General features: G+C 37.0%; 3 protein-coding genes across 4 annotated transcripts; all 3 read left to right on the forward strand.

Annotated features, from left to right (window-relative positions):
- The first annotated feature begins 186 nt into the window (after positions 1-186).
- LOC111802531 (F-box protein At5g50450) lies at positions 187-1,628 on the forward strand. Its single transcript, XM_023686937.1, has 3 exons — positions 187-476; positions 558-720; positions 801-1,628. Exons 1-3 carry the CDS (start codon positions 322-324, stop codon positions 1,533-1,535), a joined length of 1,053 nt encoding a protein of 350 aa, XP_023542705.1. The 5' UTR covers positions 187-321; the 3' UTR covers positions 1,536-1,628.
- A 5,942-nt stretch (positions 1,629-7,570) lies between these two features.
- Positions 7,571-9,972, forward strand: LOC111802460 (exocyst complex component EXO70B1-like). 2 transcript variants are annotated; one of them, XM_023686840.1, is made up of 2 exons: positions 7,765-7,851; positions 7,926-9,972. In XM_023686840.1, the coding sequence occupies exon 2, from the start codon at positions 8,086-8,088 to the stop codon at positions 9,718-9,720; it is 1,635 nt and encodes a 544-aa protein (XP_023542608.1). In that variant the 5' UTR covers positions 7,765-7,851; positions 7,926-8,085; the 3' UTR covers positions 9,721-9,972. The 2 variants fall into 2 exon arrangements, with proteins under 2 accessions (XP_023542607.1, XP_023542608.1); XM_023686839.1 differs by having other exon boundaries at positions 7,571-9,972.
- A 2,775-nt stretch (positions 9,973-12,747) lies between these two features.
- On the forward strand, positions 12,748-16,000 carry LOC111802563. The gene is made up of 5 exons (XM_023686974.1): positions 12,748-13,158; positions 14,465-14,758; positions 14,953-15,037; positions 15,382-15,460; positions 15,575-16,000. Exons 1-5 carry the CDS (start codon positions 12,883-12,885, stop codon positions 15,633-15,635), a joined length of 795 nt encoding a protein of 264 aa, XP_023542742.1. The 5' UTR covers positions 12,748-12,882; the 3' UTR covers positions 15,636-16,000.
- Positions 16,001-16,636: the final 636 nt, after the last annotated feature.

The following is a 16,636-nucleotide window of genomic DNA, read 5'->3' on the forward strand; positions in this document are numbered from 1 at the left end:
ATACAAAACATAGGATTACGGTCTTACTAAGCTGATTAATTAATTAATTAATTAAAAATTTGTATTTATTTAGAAGCTGACTGGCTCGAACCGTGGGACCCATCTAAATCTGTCTGGACACTTCCCCACCGTTGCTGGTTCGCTAGAGATATAAATTTAACGCACCCGATTCATTTTGAGATCACTTCATGCTCTAACTACGATCCAAATCTGGCTTCCATTAATCCTCCATTAACGGACCTCAATCGCTTGCAGTCCTTTCATGACGGTTCCATTTTCAAGGTGAAGGCCACAACGACGAACAATCTATTACACTCTGGAATGGTGTGCAACAAAAGAAGGAGAACTTCGACCACCACCGCCGCCGGGATTCATGATCTCTTCGACGATTTGCCGGATGATTTACTCGTCCTCCTCCTCGGCAAACTTAGCGCCAACGCTTCTTCTCCTTCAGATCTCGTCAATGTTATGTTGACGTAAGAATCGCGTAACTTGTGGTTTCTTTAATTTCTGTTTCTGTTGTGATTTTCATTTGATGTTCGTGAGACGAATCATAGATGTAAGAGGTTCAATCGATTGGCTCTGCATCCGATGGTGCTATCGAAAGCCGGACCTAAAGCATTTGAAATCCGAATTAAAAACTGGTGCGAATCGACTCATCGATTCCTGAAATTGTGCGTTTCTGCCGGTAATGTTGAAGCGTGCTACACGCTAGGAATGGTCCGTATAATCGATTGATTTTTCTCTCTCTGTAATTTCAGATTCGGTTATGATTTGTTTGCTGATTTCGTTTTTTGTAGGTCGAATTTTATTGTATGAAGAACAGAGGAAATGGAGCTTCGTTAATGGCGAAGGCCGCGATTAAATCTCATCCGTTGGCGCTTTACTCACTCGCAATCGTACAGTTTAATGGAAGCGGTGGTTCAAAGAGCGACAAGAATCTTCGTGCAGGTGTAGCTTTGTGCGGACGAGCCGCTTGTCTCGGTCATATCGATGCGCTTCGCGAACTAGGTCACTGTCTTCAAGACGGTTACGGCGTCGCTCAAAACGCGTCCGAGGGACGTCGTCTCTTAATCGAAGCCAACGCGCGTGAGCTCGCGTCGATAACAAACTCCTCTCTCCGCCGTCTCAACTGCTCCGTCGACCGCCCTACCACGACGGATTCCAGCGGATCGCTTCTTAGTGATTTCGGCTACAACATTCCGGCGCCGGAGGTTCATCCGGCGAATCAATTTTTAAGAGATTGGTTCACTTCTGGCCGTGGATTTATCGCTGAAGGTTTGAGACTCTGCTCGAATAGTGGCTGTGGAAGGCCAGAGACTCGGCTTCATGAGTTCCGGCGGTGCTCGGTTTGTGGTAATGTAAACTATTGCTCACGAGGTTGCCAAGCTCTGGACTGGAAATTGCAACACAAGACGGAATGTGCGCCGTTTGACCGGTGGCTGATCGAGGACGATGACCTCGAAGACGACGACGACGACGGCGTAAACAGAATAGAGCAGTTCGGAGACGGTGTGAATGTGGAAACTGAATGATATTTGATTATTAAAGGCAAAGCTTTCTCTTGTTGTTTGACATCACTTTTACCTTTTTAAAATTCTTTTTATTTTATTTTATTTTATTTTTTACTTCCTCCTCTTTTTAACATGAATATCCGACGTGGAAAAGATTAAAATATTTTACAATCACAAAAATTACTCTTCTCATTCAAATCACTATATTTTAATATTCCAAACTTGAAAATTATTTAAAATATAAAATATTATATAAATCTTCAACTTAAATGTATACTAATTTCCCCCAAATTCTACCTTAATTGCGTGTTAAACTCGTTTAGTATCCAAAATCAAAGTAATGGAGTATGACAACACATAACATTATTTGTCCTCACTCACTACTACTATCAATGTGTGCGTATATATATGAACGACTTTTAAATGATGACTAAAATAATATTTTAAACGATTGTGTGTGAGAATGATTCTGATTTATTTCATAGCTTATTAGAAATATGAGACGCTCTGTTATGATCCTCACGAACAGAAAAATTGATAATAATCATCCGGAAGAATCCCTTAGATATGATACAAAATGGATCTTGTTCTTTCCTTGATTAAAGATTTCTGTTAAGAATGAGAAATATAAATAGAATTAATTCGAATGTGTGTATTGTTATTAATATTCATAAGCTTTAAAAATGATACAAGTCAGCAACTAATACCTCCCTAAGGAAAATATAAACTAATTAAATATTGAGAATAAAATAAAATATACTATAAATCAAATCTAAAGATATATTTTATAACCAATATATTCTCAAAATATTATATTTCAACAATATGAACCGGAGTGTGAAGAAGGGAAAGGAGAAGGAGCCCCCAACCCGAGCACATAATTTGGGCTATATACATATACATATACATACATACATATACATATATCTATATATATATAAATATATATATATATATATATATTTATATATATATAGATATAGATATACATACATATATATATATATATATATTAATTGTAAAACGATTTAAGAGAGCAAGTATCTTCATATTCCAACTATACCCTCACCTTCGGCCCATTTTTTGATGGGCCGAGTTTGGACAAGCCCAATAATCGATGGATTCGGGTCGACACTTAATTTTGGATTATTTGATTTGACCAAAATTGACTAGTAAAAAATAAAATTTGAGAGTTTTAAATTAGGACTTTTTTTTTTTTTTTTTTTTTTTNTCGTTGACGTTTATCACTAATACGTCATTTTTGTGCCTATCAATAACATATATTTATCATCGATAAACTAATAAACATATTTAGTGATATGACGTATGTTGTATTACCAATATTAAAATATATATCTTTTAAATACCCCTAAACAATATTTGGAAATATAAATAACTTAATTACTAATTTAAAAATTAGCAGTTAATTGCTTTCGTTTTTCATCTCCTTGATTGCGGGAAGTTCTCTAAAAGTGTGAAAAGTTGCACTATTATCGGGTTAGATCACACGACCCTATTTGTAAGGAGGTACTCCTTCTTTGCCTACGAGCACCTTGCATCGTCGAACCGATAATGTGAGATCCTACATCGGTTGAAGAGGAGAACAAATCATTATCTACAATGTGGAAACCTCTCCCTAGCAAACGCGTTTTAAAATTGTGAAAGGAAGCAGAAAGGAAACAATGGTATCAGAATCAGACACTGGGTTGTGTGTCAGCGAGGACGTTGGACCCCAAGAGGGGGTGGATTGTGAGATCGCACATCGGTTGGAGAGGGGAACGAAATATCTCTTTATAAGGCGCGTAGAAACCTCTCCCGAGGGTAGATTGTGAGATCCTACATCGGGTTGGAGAGGAGAACGAAATATTTATTATAAAGGCATGTAAACATCTCTCTAACCCGTGTTTTAAAGAGGACAATACTAACCGTGGACGGTTACCTATAACCTTTTTTTTAGGGGCATTATTGTAAATGCAACCCCACTTTCCAATATTATCTTTTGAATAGGATATTTTTAAAATAAATAATATAAATAATAATAGGATTAAAATATTGAGAACAATTAAATTAATAATTTGAAGAACAGACAACTTTATATTTTGTGTAGATAAAAAACCAATTAAAATAATAAATAAAATAATAAAATAAACGAGCCGCGGTTTCGAACCTGACGACATACTTAAAATAAAATTATTAATAATAATAAAATAAAATTATGCTTTCGAGTTTTTAATAATAGTTTTAAAAAAAACTAAAAACTCATTTAAAAAATATCAAGGAGATAGAGACGTCCACGAACAAAGATAGAAATGGAACGTCATCTCGTAAAATTGTCCATTTTATTTTGGGTGAAATTCATAGAGATCGAGTTCCAAGAGGAAAAAGTTTCTCATCTTCTATGTATCTTAGCGTACTTACTGACACATCGTTTAATGTCTGACTCTGATACTAATTGTACCAGCTTAAGCCTACCGAGAGAATCTAACCCTACTCCAACTAGTGTTGTTTCAAGCTCACCGCTAGCAGATATTGTCTAATTTGGCCTGTTACGTATCACCGTCTTGTCTCACGATTTTAAAACGTGTTTGTTAGGGAGAGGTTTTCACACTCTTATAAGGAATGTTTTGTTCTCCTCTCTAACCGAAGTGGGATCTCACAATATCTACTAGCGGTGGACTTGACTCATTACAAATGGTATTAGAGTTAAACATCAAGTAGTGTGCCAGTGAAGACGCTGAGTGTCACGGTCCTACATTTACTCTTCTCATCAGTCGCATCATGGCACTCGTCTAGGCCCTCACGTGACCGGATAGTGCCACTTGAGGCTTGTTGCTTCTTTTATCGCAACGTGAGGGTCATAACCTACTATCTTCATAGTTAGGTTGTGACATTGAGCCTCCAAGGGGGGTAGATTATGAAATCCCACATCAGTTACAGAGTAGAACAAAACATTCCTTATAAGGGTGTGGAAACCTCTCTCTAGTAGACACATTTTAAAAGTGTGAGGCTGACGACGATACGTAACTAGTCAAAGTGGACAATGCTATTAAAAATGGTATAAGAGTCGACACTGAACGGTGTACTAGTGAAGACGCTGGGTGTCAGAATTGCACTTTTGATGGCAGCGGACTTGCGATTGTGCAGCACTCACTTTCCAACGACAAGTGAGCTAAGCCAATTCGTTCTTGCGTCGTCTACGACCAAGCGACGTATGCTTGAGCCTCTTGCCTCGATTTTAGAAAACGAGGGCAGAGAGAGATTTTTGAAAGAGACGTTATATAAGCAAGCAAGAGATAAATAACAACTGCTCATAGTATATAACCTTGGGTAGGGAGAAGTTGACAACTATACGTATCCCCCTACAGTACATTCTGAGTCATTTCATGTCTGACAGGCCTAGACATGATATTTCTGAAACATCATACTTCCTAGAAATACAAAAGTAAAATACTAGAATATGAAAATACATAAAGGGTTTGGCTTGTCATGGGCATGCGGACATGGACACGAGCATGACCGTGACACTGGGCACCCAAGGGGATTGGATTGTGAGATCCCACGTCGTTGGAGAGGGGAACGAAACATTCCTTATGAGGGTATGGAAACTTCCTCCTAGCAGACACGTTTAAAATTGTGAGGCTAACGACGATACGTAACAGATCAAACTAGACAATATCGATAAAATTTTGATTTTGTAGCTAAAGAATTAAGATGATAATGAAGACAAGTTTATAGTTTGAAAAATGGTGTTAATTGTAAAATCAAAGGCACAAAGCGCGGAGTAAGAGAGCAATAGCGTCGTGAATGAGACGGCAGATGGGCATTAAGTATTAGTAAGGAGGGTGCGCCGATGGAATGCAAAACCAAACGCGAATGGCACACGGCGCGCGCCACACTGTCAAACCGCGGCACCCTGCGTGGGTGGATGTTGGTTTGTTTGGCTGTTTCTTGGTCAACAATTTGGAGTTTTTAGGCTCCCACATCATTTCCAAATCTACACCACATTAAATAGACTTGACATGTACTTCAAGTTCTTTACCAGGTCCACTTTTTTTTGTTTGTTCGTATTTTAGTGATGATTTCAGGTCTACGTGAGTTTGATTAGAGAAATCTTATGAATCAGTTTAAAATTTTAGATTGGTTGAGTTGGTGACTCGAACAACCTAATTAGAGTTTACAACTCAACTCGGTCGAGTTGGGTTGGGTTGGGTTGGGTTCACAACTCAATCTTCATACTAATCTTAAAACTATAGTAAGAACATACTCAACAGAAATTTTTGTACTAACCAACAGAAATTTTAGATTGGTTGAGTTGGTGACTCAAACAATTTAAATAAAGTTCATAACCCAATTCAACCCAAACCAGTTAGTTAAATTGGGTTGGATTCACAACCCAATCTTTGTATTAATCTTGGTTCAAGTTGTAACCTTATTTTTAGGTTAGTGGAATTGACCCAACCATAAAAAGATGGTTTCCTGAGTATATGAGTTGGGTTAGGTAAATCTTTTGAATCAACTTGAAATTTTAGATTGGTTAAATGGTGATTCGAGCAACTCAAATAGAGTTGACAACCCTAAAATAAAAGGTCGGGTTGAGTTTAGGATTGCTCTTTATTTATTTATTTTTTAAAAAAGTTATACTTATCTACCGTACATATTACATTAATAAACATTCATAAGTCACATCACTAAATATTCGTTGCAAATGTTGATTTTTTTTTTTTTTTTTTTTTAAATCTAATAATAAGGTTTTTACAAAATTAAAATTTACTAAATTGTAAAAAATAAAATTTACAAAATTAAAAATAATATTATTCTATTTTATTTTTTTAGAACATTACAAATTCTAATTAAATTTGTATTTTAAAAATTACCCCAATTTTATCAATACTTAACAATTAATGAAGCCAAAAAATTCCACAACTGAAAATTGACCATTCAATTTGGTTTCCTTTACAAAAAAAATAAAAAGACAAAAATAAAATAAAATAAAATGAACGAATTTTCAATAATATTTGTCATATTCTTCGTTGACTGACAATTTTCAATAAAATAATATTATTAATTATTCACAAAATTAATTTTAAATCCGCAGTTGTGATTGGTAGATTTTAGGGTTTTCGTTAAAATAAAAACATATTATTATTATTATTATTATTATATTGAGTCTAGCTTTGGAAAGTAGGCACGTGCCACTTCTTATTTCTTTTATCCCATTATTTTATTTTCTAAAACTACGTCATTTTCAATATTATTTTAACTAAATAAAAAGTAATAATAATTTATGTAATATTTCACGTAAGTTCGAAAGAGAAACAAAACAGCACACATAGGACCATCTCTGTTAACAGTGGACTTGGACTGTTACAAATAGTATCAGAATTATATATCGGAAAGTAAATTCCATTTTTTTCAACTAACCTACCCTCCTCGGATTCTCGAGACCAACAAAGAAGCTATAGAATTTACATAATTAACCCTCGAAGATATATTGTTGACATACATTTTTTATTGAATTAAAATATTAGCAATTTATTTATAAAGTTATTTTAAAATTTAATGATTTTTTAAAGATAAAATATAAAATTAAAATTTATTAATTTTGCTTAATTATTATTAATATATATTTATAAGATGGGTCAAAATTGGGGGGCAAGAGGGACATTAGACCATGAAAAGTGTCAGACCCGACCCCACCGGTCGGTTTGGACAATAATCGACCGGACCAAACCGCACGTATGCGAACGAACCGGCCTAAAAAATTCCAAGGTTGAAAGTCATCGGTCCACGCCAATCATGCTCAAATTGTAATTTATAATCAATAAAAAATTAGAAAAATATATTTAAAAAATATTGGGATAATTCACCGAATTTAATTAATTAATTAATTAATTAATTAAAAAAATTAAAATATCTTTTAACAGTTGTTATTTTAGTCGTCAGGCAAACAAGCCGGCTACTGTTTGGAGAATTTAAGTCGGAGTGGGGCCCACACACACACAGACATTTTCTATTTGTTCCAACAAATTAAATAAATAAATAAATAAGGAGAAAAAAGGATTTTGTGTTTCACATTTCCAATGAAATTTTGTTAACAATTCTCTCATAAATTCTTGACGTTCCGTTGTTCATTTCAATTTTTCTTTGAAACTCTTTCTTTTTTTTTCTCCTGTTTTTTTTTGAGGGTTTGAATCTTGTTTGGGGTAGAGAGGTTGATTGACGGAATTTGTGAAGAATGGCGACGACGACCACCAGTATTGGCGGCGATGGCGGTGGTGAAGATAGAGTTATGGCTACGGCTCAGCAGATACTGAAGAGTCTCAACACTCCTAAGGAGGTTCGAGACGACATGCTTTTGATCTTCTCTAGCTTCGATAATCGTCTATCTAATATCACCAGTTTGGTCAACAGTGGAGATTCGAAGAGGGAGGGGGATCGATTTGAAGCTGCTGAGAAAGTGATTCTTCGTTGGGATTCCGGTCAGGGAGCTTCTCGGAACTCCCTGTTTTGGGAGGACGCGCCGGATGAGGCAGTGGAGTACTTATCGGCGGTGGATGATATTCTTCACTGGATGGACGAGTTGTCAATTCAGTCTGATTCGGCTAAGATCGTCGAGCGTGCTGAGAACGCGATCCAGATCGCTATGTCGCGGCTTGAGGATGAGTTTCGTCATATGTTGATTCGGAACACCGTTCCGCTCGATGCGGAGCATCTCCACGGTTCAATTCGTAGGGTTTCCCTCTCTTTTGCTTCACACGAAGGCGAAAATTCCGATGAGTTCGAATCCTTTGCCGATGTTGACCGTGGTTCGGGGATTTTCCATGAGCGTGGTGTTAGTTTGGGCGACGATTTGCGCGTCGATTTGATCAATCCTGACGCCGTCGATGATCTGAAGGAGATCGTGGACCGAATGATTCGATCTGGATACGAAAGAGAGTGTCTGAATGTGTATATTAGCGTCCGCCGCGATGCTTTAGATGAGTGCTTGGTTGTTCTTGGAGTTGAGAAGCTTGGAATTGAGGATATCCAGAAGATTGACTGGAAATCTTTGGATGAGAAGATGAAGAAATGGATCCAAGCTGTTAAGGTCAGTGTTCGAGTTCTTTTGACCGGCGAGAAACGACTCTGTGATTATATCTTTAGTGGTTCCGATGACTCTGAGGAAGCTTGTTTCAATGAGATTGCCAAAGGGTGCGTCAGGAAATTACTCAATTTTGCAGAGGCCATTGCTATAGGGGAAAGATCAGTCGAGAAGCTATTTCGAATTCTCGATATGTATGAAGCTCTGGCATACGTTCTACCGGACTTGCAGGCTATGGTTCCCGATGAAATCGTGATCGACGAGGCGAAGGGAGTGCTTTCTAGGCTGGGAGAGGCTGCTAAAGGTACATTTTGTGAATTTGAGAATGCTGTTCGTAGTGAGACTTCTAAGAAAACGATGCTAAATGCTGAGATTCATCCGCTCGCTCGTTACGTCATGAATTACTTAAGATTGCTTGTTGTTTATAGCAACACTCTGGATGAACTTTTAGAAGGCGATGACGACGAGGATTCGCGTCGTATAGGGGATGATGGTGGTTTGAATTTGGAGCTAGAAACCATGTCTCCGTTAGCTCGTCGATTGTTTTCATTGATAGCGTCATTGGAGAGCAATCTTGAGAGGAAATCCAAACTTTATGCGGATGATTCGTTGCAATATATATTTCTCATGAACAATATACAATATATAGTGCAGAAAGTGAAAGATTCTGAGCTTGGGAAGCTCTTGGGTGACCGTTGGGTCCGTAAGCGTCGAGGCCAGGTTCGGGTATATGCAACGAGCTATCTAAGGGCTTCGTGGGGCAGATTGTTATCTTTCTTGAAGGAAGAAGGGACTGGTGGGAGCTCTAATAGTGCACTGAAACTAGCTGCTTTAAAGGAAAAATTCAAAAATTTCAATGCTGGCTTTGAGGAACTCTATAGAGTTCAGACAGGTTGGAAGGTAGCAGATCCTCAACTACGAGAAGAGCTTCGAATTTCGATATCGGCAAAGGCGTTACCTGCATATCGTGCCTTCGTGGGAAGGCATGGAAGTCAGATAGAGAACACGAGACATGCCGGGAGGTATATAAAGTACAGTTCGGACGACTTGGAGAACTATTTATTGGATTTGTTTGAAGGATCAGCTTGTGTTCTAAATCACTTACGAAGAAAAAGTAGTTCATAGAAGAGATACTGAGGCGAATCTGCTGTCAGGTATGACCCATTGAAGTGGTTTCCTGATATTTTGTGTTGTTCTTGGTGTTAATACAATAGGGTCAGAAAGACTTGTGTACATGTTTTATAGGCTAAAACTTATGTATGTCTGTATTGTAGCCATACCATGTTCTTTAAGATCAAAATCAAACTATCATTTGAATGATATGCTTGAAAATTTTTAACATCCCTCGTAGGGTATTGCAGCAGGAGATAGCTATGATCTGCTTGGTTGAATTTTTAGTGCTTCTATGAGTAACTCTGAGGTTTGTCCGACAGTGCTTTTACTCTTTGCTGATCTTAAATGATGGTTTTAGCTATCAAGTGTGAGGGCGGATTGTAGCATCCCGCCCCCCGTGCACGCACGCTCACACACACAAGTGCTTGATCTATAAGTGATTTGTTCTAATTCGTGCTAGTGTGTTCTTAGACACATGGAAGTATGTAACCGTCTAAGTCCACCGCTAATAGATGTTGTCCTTTTCAGGCTTTCTCTAGGTTTTAAAACGCGTCTACTAGGGAGAGGTTTCCACACCCTTATAAGCAATGCTTCGTTCCCCCCTCCAACCGATGTGAGATCTCACAATCCACCCCTTTGGGGACCAGCGTCCTCGCTGACACACTGCTCGGTGTCTGGTTCTAATACCATTTGTAACAACCCAAGCCCACCGCTAGCTGATATTGCCTTCTTTAGGCTTTCCTTTCCAAGCTTCCCCTCAAGGTTTTAAAACGCGTCTATTAGGGAGAGGTTTCCACACCTTTGCGGTTTTAAAACGCATTTACTAGGGAGAGGTTTTTACACCCTTATAAGTAATGTTTTGTTCTTCTCTCCCACCGATGTGAGATCTCACAGTCCACCCCCTTGGGGACCAGCGTCCTCGCTGGCACACTGCTCGGTGTCTGGTTCTGATACCATTTGTAACAACCCAAGCTCACCGCTAGTTGATATTTCCCTCTTTAGGCTTTCCTTTCCAAGCTTCCCCTCAAGGTTTTAAAATGCGTCTACTAGGTAGAGGTTTTCACACCCTTGCATCCTATGTTATTGTGAGATCCCACATCGATTGGAGAGGGGAACGAAACATTCCTTATATATAAGAGTTTCAAAACCTCTCCCTAGCAGGACTCATTTTATAACTGTGAACCTAACGGCGATACGTAAAGGGCCCAAGCAGACTATATCTATTAGCGGTAGGCTTGATGGACCTGTTACAAAGTACCTATGTTACAAAACCGACAATATCTACTATAGTTTTGCATTGGTTAGTTGCAAGGAGAACAGTTTCCATCTGGTTTACTTAATTGAGCACTTAAAGTACTGATATTGTGGAGATTGAAACTTTAGGTTGATCATACTATTTCCTCTGTTGGTTGGCAGTTGTGGTTGCTTTATTTTATAGCATTGTACTCTCTAGTTGATAGAAACATCATATTCAGCAGCTTATCTGTCACGTGTACGGTAAGAAACGATGTCGATCCCGACGTTCTAGAATGTAAATTAGCTTGCTATGAAATGGTAGCTCTTGTTTGTCTTCATTCTGAGGGAATTATGATGCCTTGTACTGCTATGAACATCCTGAATGTGCTTTGGCCTTCGCTTCCAAGACATCTTAATGTGCCTTCTAAGCCATCAGCCACTTGAATCATGGCTTAATCAAAGCTTCATTTATCCAATCTTTGGTGCCTCCAAATTTTGCTAAATGTGAATATCCCATCTTTTTTTTTATTTTTTTTTGGCGTTGCATTAAAAGTTGCCTTAAAATCTCATAAATTTACGATCATACTTGTTAGGTTATAGAGCCTGCTGCTTATTTATAGCATAGTCAACGGTTTTTGTCATAAATAGTAAAAAACTACGATAAAAAGTTTTAGTAAAATTATATATGATAGATAGTTATACATAGTAGATGTTTATATCTCATACACTGAGCTAAACCATATATATATCTTTGAAAATGTACTCTCTGTATTCTTTGTATTCTCTCTTACGGTGCATATCTTTGAAAATGTACTCTCAGTATTTTTTGTATTCTCTCTTACGGTGCATACTTGGAGTCGTCAATACAAAACCTTTAGCCAATATTCACCTTGCTCTATCATGTTCTTTGTGTTCATTCTCTATCCTGTTCTTTGTGTTCATTTAGATCGAGTGTGTGCGTTGTTGTGCGATCCTAACAATACTCTCGTTTTTATCATTTATGGCACCCAATATCATGAGTAAAAAAAGTGTACATGAATGAACCGACACCACATCTGAAAGAAAGGTTTAAAAGAATGAAAGTTACTATCTATACCAACGTGGCTCGATAACAGGAAAGAACTCTAAAGTAAAAATGTGCATAGCTTGGACGGTAGTGACCTCCTAGTAATTCTAGGAAGCATGCGAGTGAAAACAAAATATCTTAAAAGAACCCGTGTTGGTTTGTGGCAGTAGTAGTCTTTTCTCTTATAAACGACAAAAAAGTAATCTGGTCGTGTCGATATCAAATTATGATCCAAATTCTTATTTATAATAATAATAATTACTCATAATTACTCATTTTCTTTATTTGTTAAGTCTAATGTTTTATTCCAAATAGAGTAAAATAGTTAAGTGCCAACCAAAGCCTGTCATACCAAAGAGAATTGCTAATTTAGAAATATTTTTATTAGATTTAATTTAATTTAATTTAATTATAGAGATGAAATTAAAAATTGAAAAATATAACCTAAATAATTATACATTATTTTTTTGGGCTAAATTTAAAAAAAAAAAAAAAAAAAACCTTTAAATTTTAATCATATTTCAAAAATATCCTTAAATTTTTAAAAAATTTATTAAAATTTTTTAAATTTTTATAAAACTTTAAGAACACTTTTTTACCGTAAAAATATTCATAAAATTTCAAAAGTAACTGTGGAGATAAATATTTTTTATTTTTATAAAAATAAAGGATATTAATGTTATTTTTAAATTTTGATGGTTAATTTTTTAAAAAAATAAAAATATTATAAAGTTTTTTATTAATCATGAGCGAAGTGTTGTTCTTCAACTTGTAGATTTGTGATGCTACAAACATTTTGGTTAATTGGATTTGTGAAGACGATGGAGGAAATCGCAATCGAAGCAGTTTAATCTGAGAGAAGGGCGAGAAAAATGTCGAATCCTGCGGAGCAAATCCAAGAAGGAGCAGAGCCTAAACCATCTGATCTAAACCCTAGCGACCAGAGCGATCACTCTCAAGAATGGGAAGTCATGGCGCGAGCGTGGCTTTCCTCCTTCCCCGAGGCCAAAGCTGGGTCCATGGAAGAGGTTGAAGCTTGGATTGACTCTAACCATGCTTCTTTACCTGGAAACCTCAAATCAATGCCCCGCTCCGACCTTTGCCAGAGGCTCATTTCTATCCAGAATTTAATGAGACTTTCCGCTCAGGTTATCATCATTCACAATACTTTCTCTCTTGCATTATTATTGAAACATGCTGTTGTAGTTCTTTATGATCTGTCATCACATCACTGTAGGATGAAAGTCCCACATCGACTAATTTAGGGAATAGGGAATGATCATGGGTTTATAATCAAAGAATACTCTCTCCATTGGTGTATGAGACATTTTGGGGACGCCCAAAGCAAAGCCATTAGAGATTATACTCAAAGTGGATAATATCATACCACTGTGGAGAGTTGTGTTCATCTAACATGGTATTAGAGCCATGCCCTAAACTTAGCCATGTCAATAGAATCTTCAAATGTCGAACAAAAGACTCCAAAAGAAAAAGGAGTCAAAGACTCCTCGAAGGGAAGATAAAAAATGACTAAGACTCCAAAAGAAAAGGAGTCGAGCGTCGATTAAGGAGAGACGTACTTTGTTCGAGGGGAGGTGTTGGATGAAAGTCCCACATCGGCTAATTTAGAGAATGAACATAAGTTTATAATCAAGTAATACTCTCTCCATTGTTACGAGGCCTTTTGGGGAAGCCCAAAGCCAAAGCAAATCCATGAGAGCTTATGCTCAAAGTGGATAATATCATATCATTGTGAAGAGTCTGTGTTCATCTAACCACCATCAGAACTTGGGATCTTTATAGCCTAGAATTCTTTTAGAAAGAGCTTTTAGAGCCTTAGAGGAAGATTGGCAACCTGTGTCTTTACATAATACTCTTCAGTGTTCAAATTGCTATTCAGGCTTCATTGGCTTGATATTTGCCACAAAGGGGTCTTAGGATTTCTCCTGTTATGGATAAATAATCCTCAATCATGTTAAATCCAAACATTTCAGAAAAAAACCTCGTAAACTATAAGTCAAGCTGCTTCGTTCCTTGAGAACCGCTCACCCCTTCACACAGGAAAGGACTTATGCTACCCTACCCCAAGCAGTGGTGGGGGCGCCCATCAACATGGCGGGGAAGCCTAGTGGAACGATTATCCCATACTTGGCTAGACCCATTCCATTGAGGCTCGATGATCTTTGCATCTTCCTGATTTAGGTTATTGATTTTTTGAGTTAACAACATATGGGTAGATAATTCAAACCTTTGAGCTCTTGGTTGAGAGTATATTGACTTAACCCGTTCGAGTTATGTTTCGGTTGGAAATTCAGTGAACGATTAACTAAAATGTAGTGTCTTTCCCCTCTTGTCCTCCCATTTAGCCATTCAATCTGTTGTGGTGCATTTTTTTTTGTTATGAAAACTATGGTTTGAAATGTCTCCTTCCAATCAAATTATGTTTCATGACAGGGAAAGGAAGAGATTCAGGGCGATCAGGTTGATCGAGCTGATCGGGCTGATCAGGGTGACCAGGGCGACCTTCCACACGCTCGATTTCAACGGACCGACCAGTGGATACCAGTTTATTCTTGGTTAGAATCTCTACAACAAGATGAGGTTGTCAAGTCAAAGGAAATATCTGATTGGTTAACTGAAAATCCTTCCATCAGAGATCAGTTGTGTTCTAGACATTCTCGATATCATTTAATGCACTACATCAAAAAATGTCATTTGAAGATATTGAAAAGAAAGGAAAAGAAAAAGGTATCTAAGTGAGTTTCTTCTGTCTTATGAACTGATTGAATCGGCTAAGTACTGCCCAATTTCCATGTCTCCTTGGTAAATGATTGTACTGATGATCTTGGCCTGTGTTCTTAAGTTCTTCAATGAATAGTTTGTGAAGAAATCTCATATGTAAACTGATGAATTTGAGCCTTATTTTATTGTTTCTTGGGCAGGGTTCTCAGCTGCCTGAAAAATCTCCTCAAAAGTCTCCTCTAAAAGTGCACAAGGATGTTGTGATGAAACCAGCATTGCCTCCACGTAAACTTTTCCAGCACTCTATATTTTTCTTAAATCCCATGTTTATGCTTGAAGATATCTTGTCCCACTCACCTTTCTTACAAATTTACCGACCCAGACCCACCGCTAGCAGATATTGTCCTCTTTGAGTTTTCCCTTTCGGGCTTCCCCTCAAGGCTTTAAAACGCGTCTGCTAGGGGAAGGTTTCCACATCCTTATAAAGGGTCTTTTGTTCTCCTCCCCAACCAACGTGGGACATCATAGTTATATTCATAATCAGTTTCGGGAGACAATGGTCCTTAAACCTCTCAAATTACTAACCACACGACTCCGAATTTTACGTGAATTTTACTTGTGTATTGCAGGCGATTCATTTAGCGATCTACCGAAAGACAGCGACGTATATTTGGCAAAACGAAAGGAAGCGTTTCGAAAATACGAAATGTAAGCTTACAATCCGACGTTTTTGCATCTTTTTTTTTTTTTTTTTTTTAAATCACTCCTTGGTTTCAAAGAAAATGGGTTGATTTGATCATAAACTTGGGTGAATCTTTTCAGATTAGTGGAGTTGGAGAAGTTGCTTTCCACCAACCTTTGCAAGTCTGAAGGAGTCAAATAATTGGAGAAACTTTGGGAACTGCCATCACACTGCTCTGCTGCGTATGGAACATAGGACCAAGTTGTAAGCCATTGCAGGTTTTTTTTACCTTGTTCACTGCTGAATCTTGTGGCCCCATTGCTCTGTTTTCCTTCTTGGTGGCTAATCTATTAGATATTTAAGTCATACCTTGTAAAATGTTGATATCGATTCGATCATGTGTGGGCATACCGACTAGTTTTAGATAGTTCTGGAGAATACTTTTTTTTTTTGCTACGATATTTGTCGGTTTGCGTTTTGTAGAACGAGGAATACATACCAAATTGTAAATTTGGTTCCGGTCCGTGTTTATAAAGTTAGAATTTTATTCTTATAGTTTGATGAGATCCCATCTGTACCAAATTGTAAATTGTAAATTTGCTTTATGATTTGATAAAATCTTCGGATTGGACCCGGATGAATTGGATTGGTCTGACCTCTCACTCGGATGTCAGACTCTTGCTGTCGACAGATGTCCCATGCCACCTTTCGTGAACAGGTCTGAAAATGAATGAATTGTGGTATAGCGCCGAATGAGCCTATTCCCGACTCGAAATCTATCAAGGACTTGTTGGGAGAGAAAATAGGTGAATAGGGTTTTAACAAACCATAGTACTCATTAGTAGAAACTAAAATGAAACTAAAATGGAACTTATAGGAACCAAATTAAATATATTTGTAAAGTCTGAAATCAACAAGCTTATCATTTTAACATTATTATTTTGTAAGGTATTTATAAATTTGAATGCGAAAAGAATAAATAATAGATACAAATAATCAAATCTAGCATGATTTAGAGAGAACGTATTAGAAATATATTATTAAAAAAAAGTATAAATGTGACAAAAATAATAATACCAAGTACATCAATTAATATTATTAATATAGATAATTACCAAGAATTAGAGATTTTGTAAAAACAAATACAAATTGAAATTATCACTTTTGCATATAGCAAAGATTATATATATATATATATATAA

This window comes from Cucurbita pepo, chromosome LG09 (genome assembly GCF_002806865.2).
Source record: "Cucurbita pepo subsp. pepo cultivar mu-cu-16 chromosome LG09, ASM280686v2, whole genome shotgun sequence".
Lineage (NCBI taxonomy): Eukaryota > Viridiplantae > Streptophyta > Magnoliopsida > Cucurbitales > Cucurbitaceae > Cucurbita > Cucurbita pepo.